The 18,231-nt window shown below is 40.2% G+C and overlaps 1 protein-coding gene across 3 annotated transcripts in view; it reads left to right on the forward strand.

Annotated features, from left to right (window-relative positions):
* Positions 1 to 17,952, forward strand: part of YTHDC1 (YTH N6-methyladenosine RNA binding protein C1) — a 56,835-nt gene extending 38,883 nt beyond the window's left edge. For all 3 annotated transcript variants that reach the window (XM_082257254.1, XM_082257255.1, XM_082257256.1), the window contains 7 exons: positions 867 to 1,033; positions 3,986 to 4,068; positions 13,841 to 13,877; positions 13,978 to 14,017; positions 15,584 to 15,646; positions 16,138 to 16,272; positions 16,852 to 17,952. In XM_082257254.1, the coding sequence (XP_082113380.1) occupies positions 867 to 1,033; positions 3,986 to 4,068; positions 13,841 to 13,877; positions 13,978 to 14,017; positions 15,584 to 15,646; positions 16,138 to 16,272; positions 16,852 to 17,064 (738 nt within the window). In that variant the 3' untranslated portion in view covers positions 17,065 to 17,952. The remainder of the gene's footprint in view (positions 1 to 866; positions 1,034 to 3,985; positions 4,069 to 13,840; positions 13,878 to 13,977; positions 14,018 to 15,583; positions 15,647 to 16,137; positions 16,273 to 16,851) is intronic.
* The last annotated feature ends 279 nt before the right edge of the window (positions 17,953 to 18,231 follow it).

The raw sequence follows: 18,231 nt of genomic DNA on the forward strand, positions 1-18,231 counted from the left end.
TAGAAAAGCATGCTTTCTGGCATATACTGGCTCCATTAATTTGTCCACTCTTGTGGCATTTGCCCTAATTTATTTTAATTGCCAGGATACTAATTTTCATCAATGAAAGTATGCCAACTCTCTACACTTGTTCCTGGTCAGTTAATATTCAAAGGACATCGATCATGAGAAGCTTGGGGTGGCATTTGCTGACCAAGAGGATAATTTTAGTTGTCCAGCTGTGTTTTAGCTTCACTACTTCTTAATTTCAAACCAGGAACAAGCATGTAATATACTGTGTGTCCCCTTTCACGCTAGCAGTGCGCCCGGCGGAGTCCGTTTTTGCTTAGCGGGGATCGATCCGCTGATCCCCGCTGAGCAGGCGGATGACAGGTTCGTCTCCGCTCTGTGTGCAGAGGCAAAGCTGTTAGAGCCCCACTCTCCTCTATGGGAGATCAGATGAGAACGGACCGTCTGTCTGTTTTCATCCCATCCGGATGTAAAATATGGTTTCCATCTGCCCGGATAACAACGGGTGTCAGTGGAGATATCTCCTCTGACATCTGCTGCTCCGTAGGGCTGCATGGAGCATCCCATCCGGTCCGCCTGAAAAACTGACAGGCAGACCGGATCAGAGAGCCCATGTGAAAGGGCTCTATAGCAGTGGGACCGCCAGGGAAGCAGTCATTTTAAAAAGCAAGCGGAGTATATCTTTGGTGATTGATTTCACCTTTTGTACCAGAGAGTAAGCCTTTTACAATATGCACAAATTGTAAAATTTATCTGTTTAAAAAACTTAAAAAGTTTTCGGTCTTCTCTTAACTGCCTGAATAGTTATATCTGTGTGTGTGTTTGCTTTTCTCACTTGAATTGATTGTTGTTTACAGGAAATTGAACCAGAATGTGGGACCCAGCTTTGCCTTCTATTTCCAGCGGATGAAAGCATTGACTTGTATCAAGTCATTCACAAAATGAGACACAAGAGAAGAATGCATTCACAGCCCCGATCCCGAGGCCGTCCCTCTCGTCGCGAGACAACAAGAGATGTGGGAAGGTTAGAAACATTCTTTGGACTGATAGTAGGCACTTGTGCTGGAGTAACATGACGGACACCACACAGCACATTGCGATGCCAGTGATGAAGAGAAAAAATCCTCACATCAAGCTGCAGGGAAGAGTTTGTGGCTTCATTGAGGATTTCATTTTGATCCCATTCCTTCCGCCCCTTCCACAGTCCACCCCCCAGTCCCACTTTGCATTCTGTTTTTGTCAAGTACCATCAGAGGAGGTTACCACTACAGGGAAAAGTCATTGAAGAGCAGCAACTTTAGACTAGTATAGAACTAGATCTTTTCAATTCAGCAACCTTGCAGATTGTAGCCAGAATAATGATTGAGGAATTTAATATATTAACCTATTACAGAAAGAATGTTTAATTTCTTGTGAAAAGCCTTTTCTTTCAGGTAAAACCCTGGATATCCCCTATCAGATATGGGACTTTTAAAATGGATCAATAATGGTGTTGCAGAAGATGCCACCTCCTCTTGGGGAGATAAAGCTTTAAAAAAAAGTTGCTTTGTTTTCAAGAGGAGCCTTGTTGGGACTATTTCCATATGGCTTCACCATGATGTGTTTAGAAGCAGATTGAAAAAATGGGCTCTATAAATATCCCCACAGTGAATACATCTTGCTGAGCTCCTGAAACCGCTTTAGGTATGGAAAGGGGAGCAAATTGCACTTGGAGACCCGGCAACATACCAGAAAGTGTGGCTGTTGCTGTGTCTGTACATCCCTTCCAGAGATGCTGGCAATACCTGTGGACTGTAAATGTTGTAGTGGATCGACATGGTTATTTCTCCCTGCTTTATGAACTTAACGTCATGTTCCAGGAAAAAAGAGGGTTTCAGAGTTGAAGGCTTTCAAAGAACTGATACTTAAAAGCCCTTCAGCCAACCACCCTTCCCTTGTATAGGCTAATTGCATTAAGTAATGCTAACAGGTTTCTTCTAAGGACTGGATATGTTGGTTTGAAGGGGTGCACCTGTGGGTATTTGTGTCTGATAGAGAGCCAGCTCCAGTGTCCCAATTCATTTCAACTTAAAAGGACACAATTAGGTAGGCGGAAACCTGACCGAGCCCCCTATTTCAGTTCTTTTCCATTTTAATTTTTTTTTTTTCCAAAATTTTTTTTGCGTTTTTATATGGACTGAACTCAACGAAGTTGAGGTTTCCTTTACACTAATGAGCCTTAACAAGTGACCTATTTTACGCCAGTTTTGCAATGGACTGCAAAATGTATTGTAACAGCACTACACCTTCTCATGTCCACCTTGTATGTGTGCGGGTTACAGCTTAAAAACCTTAGTGGACTACTGTATGAACTGTTGCTATATTTTATACCGGTCATAAATGCACTCTACAAGAAAGCGGTATGTTCCCTCTTTACACCAGCTTTTTATTTTTTTGATCATTTGGTTGGTTTTTGCTTTATGTGCAACTGATATGATTCTTGTTCAGAAAATAACAAATCTCCAGGTATTTTAGAGGGATTGATTAACACAAGGTATTAAATATTTAGAAAGAACTTTAATTATGCTCATATTTGAGCAGGTTATCCTTAAGAATTAAAGTACAGATTTCTGTTAATTGGCATACAAAATTGTAGAATTTTATGCTGTAACAGTTTCAATTAGAAACTGTTGGGCTTTAGTAGCAACTAAAAGTAAGTTTTAGAAGTGTAAAACACATGTCTCCTAGTGATTTAACTTCCAATGCTAGTCCTTTATTATGCAACCATGCCACAGGTATTTTGATTTTCATTAACAGTAAATAGGCTAGCAGAATTAATACTTCCAGGAAAAAGAGTATAAGGATGCCGTTAGAAGTAGGCATGTGTTGCATTTTTGATTTGCATATACTGCAAATAGTTGTAGATCCCAGGGTGCATAGTTCTGTGTTTGTGGAGGGGTTGCTTCATTAAACAAGCGCATATAACCTAGAATTATGTGTCAAAAATTAAGCATACTTTTGGAATTAGAATTGAATTCAAGCTTTTCCAAAGGATATGCACTAAATGTACTGCATGTTCAGCTGCTTTCAACAGAATATTCTCTTCTAAAACGGATGTCGCCAATATTATTGTATGTAACTGAGACCAGTGCTTGATTTGTTTAAAAAGTTGGATGTATCCCTTAAAGTATGTCTAAAGCCCAAACTTTTTGTTTTGGGTTGAGTAGGTAATAGTTAAAACTCCTGTGATGTATTTTCTTTTTTTGCGATCTGTATCTCATTGGGGTTTCTTTTTGTCTCAGTGCTTAACAGAAAGTAAGAGAAAAAATTTTAGCATACATGAAATTTGTCACCTGAACAATTGACCACTTAATTACAGTTTTGTTAACCACTCAAATTTTTGGATTTTTTTTTTCTCAGTCCTGCTAGGCATTTGGACAAATAGAGTAATTTTCCTTTAATGGGGAAATAGACAGGTTTTTATTACTGACAGAGAGGAGTTCTAACCCTTACTGCATTACAAAACAAAACAAAAAAAAAAAAAACTGCTTTTGGATACACTTTAAGAGGACAATGCTGCAGGGCCACGGGGTGAGCTGACAATCCACTCTCTTTTTTAAGAAGTTTCTATTGGTGTCCGTAACCTTTTTATGGAACATTGGCTGCTCTTTAGCCACATACAGTTAGCGTTGCCTGAGTGCAATAAATACCTACATTGCTGATGGTGTGCGAAGAGGCAGCTGGCGTTTACATTATACAAGACATTAAAGAATTAATTATTGCAGGTTATATTGTACTGAAGTACAGCTTTGTGTATGAGCATTTGTGGTTTTGGTTGGGTTAAGTTATCTCCAATTGCCCCACTTTGAACCTACAACCTCAGGCCTGTTTGTGTTTGGCTTTATGGTGATGGTACTACAGACTGGCTTTGTTCAGGTATGTACATACCCAAATGTCAACAAGTTTTCTGTTTAATTCTAACATTTAATTTGTATAGGCGTCGACCAGAAGATTATGATATTCATAACAACCGAAAGAAACCAAGAATTGACTATCCACAAGAGTTTCACCAGAGACCAGGTTAATATGCTTTGCTACTAGAACCTTTTTGTTTTGCTCTTCAATTGAGGGATTCTTTAATGAAGGTTAGCTTTATAAGATTTATATAAATAAAAGTACGCATCAATTGGGCTGATAGGGGTGCTACAGAATATTAGAAGTACAGATATTCTTGTAATGAGGATTTAACTCAACACCCTAGTGCTACAAGGTAAGGCCTAATCTTGTGTGCAAAGATGGCAGTAGAAAAAAATGGTGCACCCGAATCAGCTACTGATATGCTTGCTTTCCATGTGGCAGTGTCGAGTTGTCTGTCGTGATGTGATATGTTTTGTGTTGTGCCTATTTAAAGTGATTTGTAAATGCACTTTTTAACTGGTTGCCGACCGCCCTATAGCAATTTTACTGTGTGCAGAATCATGTTTTTTGTTTACCTGATCCCACACTTCAGGGATTGCACACAGCAGGAGCCGATCGGCGGGTATCGGGGACTCGATTGTCTGCATGCACCCGCTGATTGTCCTGCAGAGAGACAGGATTGCGATCTGCCTATGAAACAAGGCAGATCGTCGTTCTGACATGTTTGAAGGGATGGAACTTGTGTCCCTCCAAAGCGGGGAATAAATTCCATCTCTTTACCTAGTAAGAGTACCTCCCACAGTATAGCTAGTAAAACACTGGCTAGGCACACAGTTAACTCTTTGACCACCCCTTCTCAGCCAGTGTTGTTAGTATAGTGACCGTGCATTTTTTTGCACTGATCACTGTATTAGTGTCACTGGTTCCCAAAAAGTGTCAGAATGTCCACCGCAATATCACAGTCCCACTATAAGTTGGTGATTGCCGCCATTACTTGTAAAAAAATATAAAAAAAAAATATCCCATAGTTTGTAGATGTTATAACTTTTTGTGCAAACCAATCAATATATATACACTTATTGGGATTTTTCTAACCAAAAACATGTGGCAGAATACATATTGGCCTTAAATTGATGAAGAAATTAAATTTTTTTTTTTTCACATTTTTTTTTATTGGATGTGTTTTATAGCAGAAAGTAAAAAAAAAATTGTCGGTTCTTTTTTGTTTATAGCGCACAAAATAAATCCTGCAGAAGTAATCAAATGCCACCAAAAGAAAGCTCTGTTTGTGAGAAAAAAGGGACGTAAGTTTTATTTGGATACAGCGTCAACACACAGTGCCATATCGCAAAAAATGGACTTCTCATTAAGGGGGGTAAAGTTGTTAAAAACACAAAACAATCAGGTTTGTACCAACCTGCTCTGTGCAATGGAATTGCACAGAACAGCGTTGAATCGCCTCTTCTCTGGTCCCCTGCTGGCATTCCTAGCCCCTCCCCTCCTCTGAGTGGCCCCAAAGAAATCTGCTTTCTATGGGGGCACTCATGCTGACTTGCTTTTGAGCCTTGTCCCCCCCTGCTCCCTCCCGCTGCCTCAGCAAAGCCAGAGAGACCAGAAGGTAGAGGAAAGAAAAGCTGCAGACAGATAAAGCAGTGGATTGAATGAGGGCTCAGGTAAGTAAAGGTGGGTGAGGGGCATACTGATGCCTAAAGACTTTTTTTTACCAAAGTTCAAGTAAATGCATTGAGATGTTAAAAATGTTTAGGTTTTATAACCACTTTAAATCTTTGAAAATTCCCTTTCCAGGCATTGGGCCCTATGCTGATGTAAGTCTGAATCCATAAATACACCTTGTGTGCTTTGGATTGATCACTTGCATGGCTTACGCTCTAGTCTTGGCTCCTTTGCTTCAGCCATATTTCATAGGCTTCAGGTTAGAAGGCAGGCTCCCTACAGTATTCAAAAGGACCCTCCTCTGTACAACATGCTCACTGCCCTTAAACTCCTAAATAAGACCAAGAAAAAAATGTAGTATATTGCAGTTTACAAGTCCTAAGACGTGGTGGCTGGATTCGTTTCCCTAAACTAACACATCCAGTGAATTCTAGCGTTTTTTTTTTTTTTTTTTTGGGCTCCCCTGTTCTGCCACATTCCTTGTCCCCTGCCTCCCTCTTCTCCAAGTCATCAGGAGCTGACTCTCTTCCAGGTTGTTTCAGCTGGCCCACAATGACACTGCACCAGGTTCTTTCTTCAGCCACCATGGGTTTCCTACTTCTGCAGCTTCCTGAGGTATATGATGGGGATATCCTAGGAGGCTGCATAGGCAGGGATACGCCATTCTTGTCTAGTCTGAATAGGAGGAGAGACAGTGAGAAATAGTTTGTTTTTGGAATAAGGTTCCCCTTAAATTTTTCAGGCCAAGAACACTCAGTAAGTACAAAAGGAAGGTATGCTGATTCAAGGGGGCAGTGTTTTTTTTTTTTTTTTTTTTTTTTTTTTGTAAGTGTAACTTACCCCTTGTTTTAACGGTTTCCCAAAACTGTTAAAATTAGGCAATGTCGTAAAAAACTATCAGTTGCTTGTGCTGTCAAGCCATCAAATGGCTAGTGTCATAACTGATCACATACAACTGCAGATTAGAGGCTAAGATGTTGGCTTCCTTGGCTATATAGACTAGGAGGGTTTCATATCACCTTAACCTTTTGTATGCACTTACATCCATTTGCCTTCTTATGCTAGGTTCATTATGCTCTCAAAAGCGGTCTGGTGGATTTTTTTTTATTTTCAAATGGTAACGTATAATGGGGCAAAAGCTCCGCAACCTCGAACCAAGTGTTTGGCTTGTGGTTGCGACGCAACCCCCCTATTAACTCGAACTTGTGTGACAATTGGTGCTTCCTGTGAACTACTCATGCCGTGGTAAATTTACTGCAATACAAAGTATCGTGGCTGCGACATGTCAACAGGCTCCCCCGGCTGTTTTTTTTTTCTTTTTAAAGCCAGCAGCAGGTGGATAAATTATATTGCTTTTTCTCAAGTGTTGTTGTTTTTTGTTTTTTTTTTTGTAATTTTCCTTTTAGTCACAGTTTGTCAAATTGAGATAATTTTTGTGCTACTAAAGAGGTAAAAAAAATCTTGTTACAGAGCGTAAAAGTTTTTTTCTAGTCAGCAAGAAATCTCATTTAGATTTGTTTGAATTCATGATGCATTTATATAAATGTGTTTATTGCTGGGATTGAAGGCATATTCGTAAAGCACAACTTTTTTCCTGCCTTCTGATCTGCATCAGCCAAACATTCTATATGTAATTGGAAGGCCAGGGCATGCTGTACTTTTTCTGTTAAAATTGAACTTTGTGCAGCTATTAAAAAAAATAAATAAATAAAAGGAATGCAGTTTATTAAAAAAAAAAAGGGGGGGGGGGGGTTTAAAGCAAATACCCAGTGAAGTGAAAAGCCACAATTGAAAAATCTTCCAGTATAAGTTTTACTTGTTTATCTGCAATCTTCTCTTTTTTGTACATCTGTTCAAAAGTGGTGTCAGTATCACAGGAGGGGGTGGGGAGCTGCAGTTAGTTCTGAGACGCTGTTTGAGAGCTGATTGGAGGAAAGGAACACAACCCCCCTTCACACAGCTGAAGATTTTACCTGGTGTCTGGAAAACTTCTCAGAAGTGACTCATGCTGATAACAGAGGAAGGAAGCTTCAGAGAACCGACACTTAAGGCTCCATGTACACGGGACATTGTAAATGGCTGTTTAGGAGCAGTTGGGCGTTTTTTTCAGAAGCCCCTGAACCCATCTACATTTGATCTTATCTGTCCATGTACAAAGGGTCGTTTCCAGTCATTTGCAGGCAGTTGAGTTCAGGGACGTTTTTTGGAACGCAATTATTTGCGTTCGAACGTGTGTTTCCCGGCTTTTCAAACGCAGAAACGCGGCTGAAAGTGACCAAACGTGATGAACATACGTTCAGCCACGTTATAATTTTTTTTCTTCCATTCAAAATCAATGGTTCCCTTTGGGAGCCTATTGATTTGAATGGAAGTCGCACAGCAAGTCGGATCATCCTTGCACTGTGAGAATCTTAAGGGGGAACTCCACGCCAAAAATGGGGAAAAAAACTGAGTGGGGGTCCCCCCCAGGTTCCAAACCAGGCCCTTTGGGTCTGATATGGAATTTAAGGGTAGCCCAACGCCGAAAAAACTGCATGGGGTCCCCCCCAAAATCCATACCAAACCCTTATCCGAGCACGCAGCCCGGTAGGGCAGGAAGGGGACGAGCGAGCGGCCCCACAACACCCCCCCCCCCCCCCCCCCCCCTGGACCATACCAGGCCACATGCCCTCAACATAGGGGTGGGTGTGTTGGTGCTTTGGGGCAGGGGGAGCTCTGCACCCCCCACCCCAAAGCACCTTGCCCCCATGTTGATGAGGACAAGGGCCTCATCCCCACAACCCTGGCCGGTGGTTGTGGGGGTCTGCGGGCAGGGGGCTCATCGGAATCTGGAACCCCCCTTTAACAAGGGGGGCCCCCCAGATCCCGGACCCCCTCCCTATGTGAATGGGTATGGGGCACACTGTACCCCTACCCATTCAGCCCATAAAAGGCAGTGTATGTAAATAACGACAGGAGACTTTTTGGAAAGTTTATTAAAAATCTTCATCTGTTCTTCTCTGCACTGGTCTTCTCCCTCTCCTGGTCTTCTGCTCTTTTGCTGTCCACTCTTCTGCTCTTTTGCCCTCGGCTCTTCTCTTCTTCTTCCTCCGGTCCTCCTCAGACGATGTCTCCGGTCTCTGCAGCTTGTTATATAGCCATTGTGGGCGTGGTCCCCGATGACATCACCGAGAGGCCCCGCCCCCTCATGTCACAGATGACGTCATCTGTGGAGTGGGGTGGAGTTCCCCCTCAAGATTCTCACAGCGCAAGTCGGATCATCTTGATCCGACTTGCGGTGCGACTTCCATTCAAATCAATAGGCTCCCATAGGGAACCATTGATTTTGAATGGAGGCAGAAAAAACGTTGCTAAAAGCAACGTGGCCAAACGTGCAATAACGCAAATGGAAAAAGCTACTGAAAGCACGTTTTAACAGCTGCTTTTTCCCTGCGTCAGAAGTAGCTTTGCAGCACGTTTTTCTAACGTCCCGTGTACATGGAGCCTAAAACTTTGAAGAGAGACAAGTAAACACTGCAGATATGTGCTTTGTTCAGATTTCATGACTGAGATTTACAACCACTTAACCCACTGAGCACTTAAACCCCCTTCCTAACCAGACCAATTTTCAGCTTTCAGTGCTCTCACGTTTTGAATGACAATTTCTCAGTCGTGCAACACTGTACCCATATGACATTGTTTTCCTTTTTTCACACAAACAGAGCTTTCTTTTGGTTGTATTTAATCATAATTGGGTTTTTTTTATTTTTTGTGCTATAAATGAAAAAAGACCGAAAAACTTTGTAAAAAAAAAAAAAAAAAATGCCTTTTTTCTTTTTCGGTTTTAAAATGTTTGCAAATTTGGTCATTTTTCTTCATGGCCAAAATTTATACTGCTACATATCTTTAGTAAAAATAACCCAAATAAGTATACATTTTCTGGTCTTCGTGAAGGTTATAGAGTCTACAAGCTATAGTGCCATTCATTGAAAATTGATCACACCTGATGTGCTGATATCTTTTCTTGAGATCCCAACAGGCCAGTAAAGTACAAATACCCCCCAAATGACCCCTTTTTGGAAAGCAGACAATCCAAGGTATTTAGTAAGAGGCATGGTGGGTTTTTTGAATTTGTAATTTTTTTTTTCCACAATTCTTTGCAAAATGTTTTTTTCCCACAAAATTGTCATATTACAAAGTTATTTCTCACACACTGTATAGGTGTACTTGCAACTATACCCCAAAATACATCCTGCTACTCCTCCTGAGCATGGCGATACCACATGTGTTGGACTTTTCACAGCCTGACCACATACAGAGGCCCAACATTCAAGTAGCACCTCCAGGTGTTCTAGGAGCAAAAATTATACATATAATTTCCTGACAACCTATCACACTTTTGAAGGTCCTGGAGCACCAGGAAAATGGGGAAATGCAAACCAAATTACCCCATTTTGAAAAGCAAACACCCCAACACATAATCTAGGAGCCATGATGCGTCATTTGAACATGTGTTTTTTTTTTTTTTTTCCACTAGTTTTTGGAAAATGTGGAAAGAAAATGCAAACGCTTTTTTTTTTTTTTTTATTTTTTACAGTTACATTTGTAAGATATTTCTAACACATAGCATGTACATAGCAAAAATGACACCCCAAAATACATCCGGAGTATGACAATACCACATGTGACAGTTTTCCACAGCCTAGCCACATACAGAGGCCCAACATGCAGGGGAGCCCTGTCATTTCCTGTCTTCCCATTACAATTTTGCGAGGCACGGATGAGCACTGACATGGCACAATGTGGCGTTGACGTGGCATGGATGGGCATACTTTAGGTTTGGAGAAGGCAGAGGATGGCTGCAGCTGCAGTTTCTCTCCTCTCCTCGCACCCTGTACCAATCTTTGTGTACAGTGTGAGGAGAGAAATGAACCGGACATGCGCCGGTTTGTTGACAAGTGATCGCGCCATCATTGGCCCTTTACCACAATCTGTGATGCGACGAGTCCCCGGGATCCGGCGCACACGGACACTTGCGTGTGCACGCCCCAGGGGGGGCATGCGGGAAGTGCTATTCTGGGAGGAAGTCGTACGCCCTTCCAGAATAAGCCGACCATGCTGTAGCTGTCATTTGGCTATGGCCCGGTCGGCAAGTGGTTAAGGACAAATTCCTGCATTTCACCAGAATGCAGCCTCTTGTAATCACTTTTAATTATAATATATACATATGTGTGTATGTATATATGCGTGTGTATATGTATGTATGTATATGTGTGTATATATATATATATATATATATATATATATATATATATATATATATATATATATATATATATATTTGCGACTAGAATTAGCAACCTGGGGTGCCCTGCAGGAGGTGTCCTGTCCCTTTTGCGCCCCACCTTCTTTCCCGAGTGCACGGACTTCCACGCCGTCCATAAATTGAGGCCCCGGCTTTTCGGCCTTCTTATGTGAGATGAGAGGCTAGGGGAACTGGCGCCCTCTTGTGGTGGCCGGGAGTAATGCATGTTCTCAATGCCTTCCCTCTCATCTGCTCTTTGGAAGGAGATGGGAAGTTTTTGCAGGCTTCATCTCTGTCCAGTTACCTTTGCTTAAAAGGTAAATGGACAGGGAGTGTGATTATTATTAGTAATTTATTTTTTAAATTAAAAAAAAAAAAATAATTTTTTCCTTTTTTTTTTTTTTTCAATTCTTATTAAAAAAAAATTATATATATATATATATATATAATCTCTATCTCTTTTTTTTTTTTTTTTTTTTTCCTCATCGCCCTGCCACAGCCGAAGGCCCCTTTCACACAGGCTGTCTGATCGGGTCCGCCTGTCAGTTTTTCAGACAGACCTGATCGGACCCTTCATTCTCCTCTAGGGAGCGGTAATCTGCCGCCATCTGATCCTGTCCTCCAAAAACAGATGGATGGTGGTTCTATTTTCTATCCATCCTGTGGATCGGATCAGATGGCAGCGGATGGAAAGAGACAGACAGTCTGTTTCCATCCAATTGCGCTATAGAGGAGAGTGGGGTTCTAGTCCTATTTATTTGTAAATTTAGTATCCGTTTTATTAAATAAAGCTTGGTTGTTAGTTTAAAAAAAAAAAACTGGCTCCTAACTTTTTTAGCTGGCTCCTAGATTTCAGGCAAATTTGTCAAGCCTTGTGTGTGTGTGTATATGTGTGTGTATATATATATATATATATATATATATATATATATATATATATATATATATATATATATATATATATATATATATATATATATATATATATATATATATATATATATAATATGTGTGTGTGTGTGTGTGTGTGTGTGTGTGTGTGTGTATATATATAAATATATACATACATACATACATACATATACACACATTTTCCTTGTTGCAAATTTGTTTTTTATTCACTTTAAAGTGGAACTTTTGCAAAAAATGTAAGTCCTGATAAATCCTTTCATGCTGATCCCTTTTGCAGGTGTATCTACTGTATGTAAAACCTTAAAAATAAGTGTCTATATGGTTTAAAATCCAGTAATACACATGTCTTTATTATGCTCTGAACGGTTCTCCTGTATTCTAGGCATTATGCACAAAATCAGTCACTGGAGGCTTATCAGCTAATGGCCTCAAGATTTACTGCTGATAAGGGAAAGGAAGCCACAGGAATGAGACTGAGGGAACACCAATTGGGCAGGGAAAAAAGAAAAGCAGGAGAGATGACAGGGCACATTCTGCTGCCAGGGAGACACAAGTGTTAAATTTACAAGGATAGCGTCTTGCCTTAACTCCCTGATATTCTCTCCTTTCTACCGTGATATCAGCATCTGGGAATCTGAGCACTGTCCGCTACTGCATCCTTCCCCTCCAGCCGAGCCAAGACACAAAATCAAGGCTAGAAGTGGACACACATTAGCGAAAGTGACATACTGTACAGTTTTTGAGACTAAAGAGAGGGCGAGAGTTCACAGTAAGGAAGTGACTGCTCTGGGTTTCAACAAAAGGCAGCCTCCAGCTAGAAGAAACTGAAGCTATGCTGGAGGCAATTTACAGCGCACTCTCATTTTGGTGTGGCATGTGGAATGTACCTAGCTATAGAACATAGTTTTTAAGTTTCATGTAAAGTTTCACTTCAAGAAATTCAGGGTCAGCTACTAGCTCATCTGACCTTGCCCTGAAGCACCACACTGTTTACAAGATTGAACTGTGCCTCTAGGGGAAAAAATGAAATGGAGAAGGGGGACATTGGACCCTCTGTCAAATTTTTATTGCTATATCCCCATTGTAAAGATGTGGCCACTTTATTTGTCCTGCTAGCCACTGTCACCAATAAAAGAAGGGGAGATCTAAAAATGTAGAGTTGTCCCCAGAACAAGAGGTGATGTGAAATCTTTCATTGGAGATTACTGTTCTAGGGACAACTGTCTGAAAAAAGGATTTCCACCTCTTTGGGAGATTTAACCTCTTTTTTACATCTCAGGGATGGGAAGTGAAGGGTAATTTCCTTGAATTTACAGATGGCAAAAAAATAAATAAATAAAAAAGGTCTTTTTAGCCTTCCGTACTTCTAATCCCAAAGAAGGTTTTGGTTATGTACAAAAATTCCCTCCTAGTTTTTCTGTGCGCATTCAAATGTTTCCACGTTTTCTGTGTTTAATAAAAGTCAGCAGCTACAAAATGTTTAGCTGCTAACTTTTAATATACACACTCACCTGTCCCACTATCCAGTGATGTGGTTGCCCAAAGCCTTGATCCTCTTCCCTCTGCTCTCGGCTGCGCTAGTGTGGACACCCGATTGTGACAGCTTTTGGCTTCACAGTCGGATACACACTGCGCATGCGTGAGTTGCGCTGCACATCTTGATTGGCCGGCAATCTTCTGGGACCACTGTCGTGTCCCAGAGGATTCCAGGGAGGGAGGGGGAGAGGATAACTTCAGCTCCGGGCGCTTGCAAGTGCTTAAAGCGGAAGTTCCATTTTTGGGTGTAACTCTGCTTTAAAGAGAACTAATGCAGCCGCTGCATCTAATGATTTGTAAGCTGGAATATATTGGTGTTGGGTTTAATACCGCTTTAAGAGCGGTTGTGTGCACAGGAAAAAAAACATACCAAATATATAGGCTACTTTGCATTGCTACTTGCACACATTCTTGTAAACCTCCCTCAGTGCAGAATCAGGAAAGTGATAAAGACATAGTTAAAAAATGGCATGGATGAAATAACAGCATATACCATCACTGCTAATGTTATGATTTTTTTCTAAACAGGGTTTGTTAAGGATCCTCGTTTCCCAGAAGTAGACAGGTAGGCTTTGTTTTTGTGTTATCGTTTTAATTACAATAGAAAAAAAAAAATTCTGGTCTATTTATGTGTGTGTTTTTTTTTTTTTCCCTCCCCTTCACAGAAGATTTACAGGAGTTCGCAGGGATGTATTTTTAAATGGAGTAAGTTCAGATAAATTTTGTGTTCCTTGTTCACCACTTTCTGCTTTTTTTGGGCCCTACCAAATTGATTGGTTTGAATGCTCTGTGTCCATGTATAAAAACATGATGGAAATACTTTCAAAATTTTTAAGAGTGTTAAGATTTTTTTTTTTTTTTCTTTATTCCAAACTTGTCAAAATGGTGTGGTTTTATTTTTTCGCTTAGCATTAATGCAGAAATTATCTTTAGTGCTGCTGTAGACCTCAGATACCCTTACACGAAAGAATCCTGTTGATTCTGACTGCAGCAAAAAGAGCAAGATTAGAAGGCCATCTTGCCATGCAATCTTTCTTCCCAAACATACAATCGAACACAACACATTTGTGGGCTTTCTGATGAATGAAGCAGTGTAGTAGAGACTGATCATTCCCCTACGAAGGTGGGGGGCTACTCAGCCAGTGTAATTTTTGTCAGTAGGTTTTACCAGTGATTTAAAAAAGCTCATATAATTTTTGGCAGTTGCTGCCCAACAGCTGATTATCCTGTCCAATATTTTTGAGATCCATTCAGCGACTGCTGAATCTGATCTTTTTTTTTTTTATAAACTGCTAAATGTTTTTCTTCATACATTAAAGGGCACAGGATGAAGTATTCAGGTACACTGGCTTATGTTGCCTTCAGGTAATTATACAGCAAATCAAAGCTGTAAGGGCAGCCCCATATAACCTCCTCCCATTTCAGCCTGCCTTTTTTTTTTTGCTAGTGTCCAGAATGGATGTTTTCTCGCCTCCCTAGAGAAGAAAAAACTTTTTTTTTCTAGCAAGTTTCTTCTGTTGCTGCAGCGTCAGAAAGGGTCCTCGTTTTGCAGCTTTTCTGAATCGGCTGGTCTTCTACATTGCCACAAAAGCCGTATCCGGGACTGCTGAAGAGCAGCAGGGCCAGCCTGTAATTTGTCCTTTGGCACTGGACTCTGCTGAAGGTGCTCACCTAGGTACTTGTATACAACACGTGAGGCGGCTGGCTGCAGAGTGTTTTACAGGCCTAGGGTGTGGTACACCCATCTGGTGGAACCCTCTTCCTTTAGACCCCTTAAAATGTTATGCCAACCAGTGGAACAAAGGCAAGTGGAGTGGAATGGAGAGGATCTTGCCTGTTGATTCCCATGTGTACTGTTGGGGACTCCTCATCACGTTTGTTTGGGAGGAGCAATGCTGACACGCTCTGACTTTGGGTGATCCCTCTGCATCATCCTGTACCATGCATGACTAGTAGTCCTGCAACCAATGTGAGAAGGTAATCATGAGACCAAACTTGTGAGTACCTTTGAGAGAATAAGATGGAGAGCCTGCTAGAGCAAGGAAGGAATAAGGTTTGTGTTGCGCCTTGTTTCTCCATGCCTAAACATGAGCTTTTACATCTTGCAGTGTGTTTGTTTTTTTTAACCCCCCCCCCCCCTGTTTCTGGAGTTGGGCTTTACATTTTGTCAACAGGATTATTCACAACCTATTTTATTTATTTTTTGTAAAAGTCTTTTGTACGTTCAGTAATGTGATTTTAATTTATTTGCAACGTCTTTACCTTTTACAGTCCTACAACGATTATGTGAGAGAATTTCATAACATGGGACCACCTGCTCCATGGCAAGGAATGGTTTGTACAGTTCTTGCTATTTGAATAATAAACACTTTAATTGGTACACATAAAAGAATCACAAACCCTGCAGAGCAACTGTGGATCAGTATCCTTAAACACTACAATTAATAGTTGGTTGGAAGTAGATTATAATTTCAGTAACACCTCGTGCTGTATAGACATGTAAAATATTGTGCCTCATCTTGTTTGTTGGCTAGGTTTTTTGTGCTATTAGCCCTCATATTTCTATATACTTCTATGGGAGTGCTTTATATGGAACAAGGTTGATTACACATCTGTGTTTATGCCATATACAGTATGTAAGTTGATTGCTTTGGGTTCAACGGTTAGTTTTTAAAGCAGCCCATAAATTAGTCATTTTTAATTTAACCAGTGGATTAAACAGAAAAATTGGGGGATTGCTCACTGAGTTATTGTATTCGGGCAGTGGGGGGGGGGGGGGGGGAAGGCTTTTTTTTTTTAACTCAACCTGTTTTTTCCTTCTTTAGCCTCCATACCCTGCAATGGAACAGCCTCCTCACCACCCATATTATCAGCACCATGCTCCTCCTCCTCAGGCTCATCCACAGTTTTCAGGTCACCATCCAGGTCAACATGACACTCGATACCGGGACAAACGAGTTGTAAGTTATCAATTTTAAGAAATTTTTTTTCAATTGCAGAACAGATTTTAGCGACCTATTGTATAGGAAGTCTTTATGGTGCCCTCCACCCAATCTATATGTAGATATTGGATTTGCTACTGCTGACCTCCTTGGAAGTCAATGCTGCAATATTTAATTGCTACAGGTTTCTTTTAAGAAGAAATTTCCTTCACAGGGAAGCAGATGTGACCTATCAGCTAATATAAAAACCTTCCTCAAACCAGTCTGTTAATTTACTGTGAGCTAAAAATGTTAATGTTTTTTATGATCCCGCATCAAGGTTTTAAACATGTTTTGCAATTTTATATACAACATATGCTAGTCCATACATATGTACGTATTACTTTTAAGAATGTCAAGGACTGTCAAGATAACCTGTATTCTATGGATATTTATAGCATGTGGATATAAAGCACTGCTGGAATTTACCTATATTTCAAGGTGTTGTATTTGTTTCCTAAATATCTGACATTTACTTCTAATTTCTGCAGTTTCTCTGTTGTATCTTTTACCACTGTAATGTGAGAATTAATTTTTTCACCATTTAATCTTGATCAGCATGACTATGACATGAGGGTGGATGATTTTCTGAGACGTACTCAGGCTGTTGTCAGTGGCCGAAGAAGCCGTCCTAGAGAGCGGGAGCGAGAGCGTGAACGAGAAAGGCCCAGGGACAACAGGAGAGACAGAGGACGTGAACGTGATAGAGACAGAGAGAGAGAGAGAATGCGTGACAGAGATCGGGGAGACAGAGGCAGATACCGAAGATGATTTCACCACATTTGTTATGTGCACATGGAATATTTGCTTTTCTCCTGGTCTCTTGTGTGTTTACAAAGTAGCAACATTTCTGTTGAAGCATTTTAATTTAAAGAGTTAAAATTAGCAAGTTTTTTTTTTTTTGGCTTTAATCCTTTGTTCGTGCACGTACTGTATTAACTGGATTAAGCTTAATATGGCTGAGACAGTGCACATTGATATATTGGAGGGAGCCTTTTCAGAGGGGAAATTATACATACCTGTGTAAATGTTTCTGTATATTTTCTTAAAATAAGTTTCTTCTCTCCATATTCAGTAAGCTGTGCATAAAACCATAAACACTTTATTTAAAAAGTAACGAAATATAATTGGCACATTACAAACTGCCTAGAGTTTTTTTTTTTTTCTTTTTTTTTTTTTTTTGTCCCTTCTGCATCCCCAACTTGCCTACAGTTGATTCTGTGAAAACAATGCTGCTATAAAGTATGCAATTTTTTGAAGGCTAAACTAAATGAACATAATACAAGTGGATCTGATGTTTCCCACTCAATACAAGATTTTGAAAGCAATACTTTGAACCATATTGCATTTTTAATAGTTTTTGTTCACTTGTTTTTGATTGGTGCTCCATCGTTCGTGTCTGATTTTCAGACTCTCTAATGCGGAGTAGAGACTGTGTGTTGGTTGTATGACCATGTTGGCTATTTTCTCATTTTGTATTAAATTTATAACTTGTAACTTAATTTGTAACTGCAGTGGTTTCTTATACCATTTGATAGAAGCTGTTTGGCTAATCTTCCTTTGTTGCCCCACATCTCTTATTTTGTGTAGTCTTATACCGTTATGCATTATACTGTGCCATTTTTATAATAAAACCACTGTGGAAATATTACATTTGGATCTTTGCTCCAGTGGATCCCCTGAGTCCTAATCTCTATTTCTCCTTATTTTGTACTGCTATAGTTTAAGCTTAACACCAGGCAGATATAATGCAGCTTTGTTTTCATTATTAAATCTGCAAGTGTGTTTTTTTTTTTTTTCTCCTTTTTAAAAATACAATGCCTTTTGGCATTCTTCTGTACAGCAGAGTTACGATTGGGTATTACCAACATACAGTGGGTACGGAAAGTATTCAGACCCCCTTAAATTTTTCACTCTTTGTTATATTGCAGCCATTTG

The sequence above is a fragment of the Pelophylax lessonae genome, assembly GCF_965119305.1.
Source record: "Pelophylax lessonae genome assembly, chromosome: 1".
NCBI classification, from domain to species: domain Eukaryota; kingdom Metazoa; phylum Chordata; class Amphibia; order Anura; family Ranidae; genus Pelophylax; species Pelophylax lessonae.